We start from the raw sequence: 3,650 nt of genomic DNA on the forward strand, positions 1-3,650 counted from the left end.
AGTAGAGTCTCTACCTCATTGAGCTGGAGCGGGGAGGAGGGAGTGAACACAAAGTCTTACCTTTCTTACTAAATTTTCATAGATTTTTTTGAATAGGTGCTTTTGGATTTGCTATTTGCCTATAGGGCCATCTCCAGAGGCTTAAAAAAATTTTTTTAAATAATTTTCATGAGTTTCCCTGGGGTGCAGTTCAACAGAGCTCCCCACACTGTCATACCAGAAGCTGATCTTGTGACTGTTTACTCTCAAAGTTCATTCAAAACCTTCCCCTCTCCGTGTCTATCAATCTCCAATATTGCTCTTCCGCCGTCGTCGCCGCCATCCTCGGCGCGTCCGGCCTCGCTCGGATCTGCTTGGGAGAATCCACCGCCATCCGCCACCATGGTGAACTTCACAGTGGACCAGATCTGGGCTATCATGGACAAGAAGGCCAACATCCGGAACATGTCCGTCATCGCCCACGTCGACCACGGCAAGTCCACGCTGACGGACTCTCTGGTCTGCAAGGCGGGCATCATCGCCTCCACCCGGGCCGGGGAGACCTGCTTCACGGACACCCGGAAGGATGAGCAGGAGCGTTGCATCACCATCAAGTCAACCGCCATCTCCCTCTTCTACGAACTCTCGGAGAACGACCTGAACTTCATCAAGCAAAGCAAGGATGGATCTGGCTTCCTCATCAACCTCATCGACTCCCCCGGGCAAGTAGACTTCTCCTCGGAGGTGACAGCCGCCCTGCGTGTCACTGATGGCGCCCTCGTGGTGGTGGACTGTGTATCAGGCGTGTGCGTGCAGACGGAGACGGTGCTGCGGCAGGCCATCGCTGAGCGCATCAAGCCCGTCCTGATGATGAACAAGATGGACCGGGCCCTGCTGGAGCTGCAGCTGGACTCCGAGGAGCTCTACCAGACCTTCCAGCGCATCGTGGAGAACGTCAACGTCATCATCTCCACCTATGGCGAGGGCGAGAGCGGCCCCATGGGGAACATCATGATTGACCCCGTCCTGGGTACCGTCGGCTTTGGGTCCAGCCTCCACGGCTGGGCCTTCACCCTGAAGCAGTTTGCCGAGATGTACGTGGCCAAGTTTGCCGCCAAGGGTGAGGGCCAGCTGGGGCCTGCGGAGCGGGCCAAGAAAGTGGAGGACATCATGAAGAAGCTGTGGGGCGACCGGTATTTCGACCCAGCCAACGGCAAGTTCAGCAAGTCCGCCACCAGCCCTGACGGCAAGAAGCTGCCCCGGACTTTCTGCCAGCTCATCCTGGACCCCATCTTCAAGGTGTTCGATGCAATCATGAATTTCAAGAAAGAGGAGACGGCAAAACTGATAGAGAAATTAGACATCAAGCTGGACAGTGAGGACAAGGACAAAGAAGGCAAGCCACTCCTGAAGGCTGTGATGCGCCGCTGGCTGCCCGCCGGGGACGCCCTGCTGCAGATGATCACCATCCACCTGCCCTCCCCCGTGACGGCCCAGAAGTACCGCTGCGAGCTCCTCTACGAGGGGCCCCCTGACGACGAGGCCACCATGGGCATTAAAAGCTGTGACCCCAAAGGCCCTCTCATGATGTACATTTCCAAAATGGTGCCAACCTCTGACAAAGGTCGCTTCTACGCCTTCGGCCGGGTCTTCTCGGGCCTGGTTTCCACCGGCCTGAAGGTCAGGATCATGGGCCCCAACTACACACCCGGGAAGAAGGAGGACCTCTACCTGAAGCCCATCCAGAGGTGAGCGGGCCCGGTGCGGGCGTCTGTCCCGGGAGGCGACTTCACTTCAAGCCATTGCAGGGCTCAGAGAACCCGCGTCGTCTGAGGGGTGTCCCCAGGAGAGCAGGGCTCGGCTCCTCTGGGCCTCTCCCCAGCCAGGCGCTAGAAACAGGAGCCCTGAGCGCCGCGTCCATCGTGCAGATGAACGGATGTCCTGGAGAAGCTGCGGCTGCCCCCATGTTCTTCTTTCTTTTTTCTTGGAGGAGTAGGCTTACGGAAAAGTCAGACTTAAAATAGAGTTCCCAGAGACCACCCTATTGTTAGCCCCTTGCCTTGGGGTGTATTTGGTATAATTTATGAAAAAGCATTTTGTAATTTGGTGCTGTCGTTCATCGTTTAAATGGGGTTCACGTTTTACAATTTCCTAGTAGTATGCATACGTATGTATGAGATACACGTGCTTATATATATGGTATATGGACCACTTAAAGCTTTTTTTTAACCACATTCAAGTAATAGCATTTGGTGCATTAATTATATTCACAGTGTTGTGCCACGATCACCACCATCCATCACCAAAACTTTACACTCAACCCAAATAGAAGCCGTACAATTTTAGCCTGAACTTCTCATTCCCTACCCCTGCCCCTTGTAACCTGTATTCTGGTTTTTGACTGAATTGGTTTGTTGTAATAATTTCACATTAGTGAAATCATACAATATCTATCCACCCTTTTGTGTCTGGCTTATCTCAAGATTACTTCTAATTTCTTCTGTGTTATCACATGTATCAGAACTGCATTTCTTTTTACAGTAGAGTGGTGCTCCGTTGTATGGATAAGACCGCGTTTTATTCCTCCGTCTGTTGACGGACACTTGAGTTGCTTCTGTCTTTTGGCGGCTGTGAATAGTGCTTCACTGAACATTGATGGCAATTGTCTGCTCGAGTCCCTGCTTTTATTTCTTTTGAGTATACAGAGTAGCGGCATTGCCGGGTCATGTGGTCCTTCTATATTTTGTATACTTTTAGAGAGGCTGCCAGGCTGTCTTCCACAGTGGCTGCTCCAGTTTACGTTTTTACCGACAATGGACGGGTGTTCTGTTTCTCTGCATTCTCTCCATTGTTTATGATTTTCTATTTTAATAATAGCCATTCTAGTATTAAATGGTTTTGGTTTGCATTTCCTTTGTGATTAGTGATGCTGAGCATCTTTCCCTGGGCTTTTTTGGCTATTCGTATATCTTTGGAGAAACGTCTATTCATGTTTTTTGCCCATTTTTAAAATCGCTTGCCGTTTTATTGCCAAGTTGTAGGATTCGTTAAATACGTTAAGATATTAAATGCTTACTAGGTGGTTTCCAAAAAAAAAAAAAAAAAAAAAAAATCTCCAATATTATATCAAGAACTCAGTCCAATCCCAAACAGGCTTCCCTGACATTCGAAGACCTGCCATAAACCAGACCCCAAAGTCTAATTTAAAAATTTTCTATTTTAAGCTTTTTTTTTTGCTCGTTACATTGACTTCTGGAGAAAACCAAATGAATTTCTTTATAGAATGTTCTAGATTATGTAGAATGTTGTAAAGTTTTAAAGATTTTGTCAGGTTGTTTCTTCTTGGTGTCATTTAATTTGTTTCTCTCTCTTGTAAAGTGGAAGTTAGGGCTAAAGTCATGATTAGATACAAGTAAACATTTTTGCCAAAAATACTTCACATTTTTTTTAGTGTGGTATATTTGTTATACTTTTTGAAAGAACATTTTTATAATTGTACTATTAACTACAATTAAATGCTATTAACTATAGTCCGTCATTTACAATAGGGTTCACTGTGTTGTACAGTCCCATGTCTTATCTTTTTTTATTCTAGTAACATATATGCGACCTAAAATTTCCCCTTTTAACTTCATTCACATATATATTTCAGTGCTGTTAATTACACTCAT

At 47.3% G+C, this 3,650-nt stretch overlaps 1 protein-coding gene across 1 annotated transcript; it reads left to right on the plus strand.

Moving 5' to 3' along the window:
- The first annotated feature begins 303 nt into the window (after window positions 1-303).
- Window positions 304-1,731, plus strand: LOC119528466 (elongation factor 2-like). Its single transcript, XM_037828870.1, has one exon. It carries the CDS (start codon window positions 382-384, stop codon window positions 1,729-1,731), a length of 1,350 nt encoding a protein of 449 aa, XP_037684798.1. The 5' UTR covers window positions 304-381.
- The last annotated feature ends 1,919 nt before the right edge of the window (window positions 1,732-3,650 follow it).

Source organism: Choloepus didactylus, chromosome 1 (genome assembly GCF_015220235.1).
Source record: "Choloepus didactylus isolate mChoDid1 chromosome 1, mChoDid1.pri, whole genome shotgun sequence".
Taxonomy (NCBI): domain Eukaryota; kingdom Metazoa; phylum Chordata; class Mammalia; order Pilosa; family Megalonychidae; genus Choloepus; species Choloepus didactylus.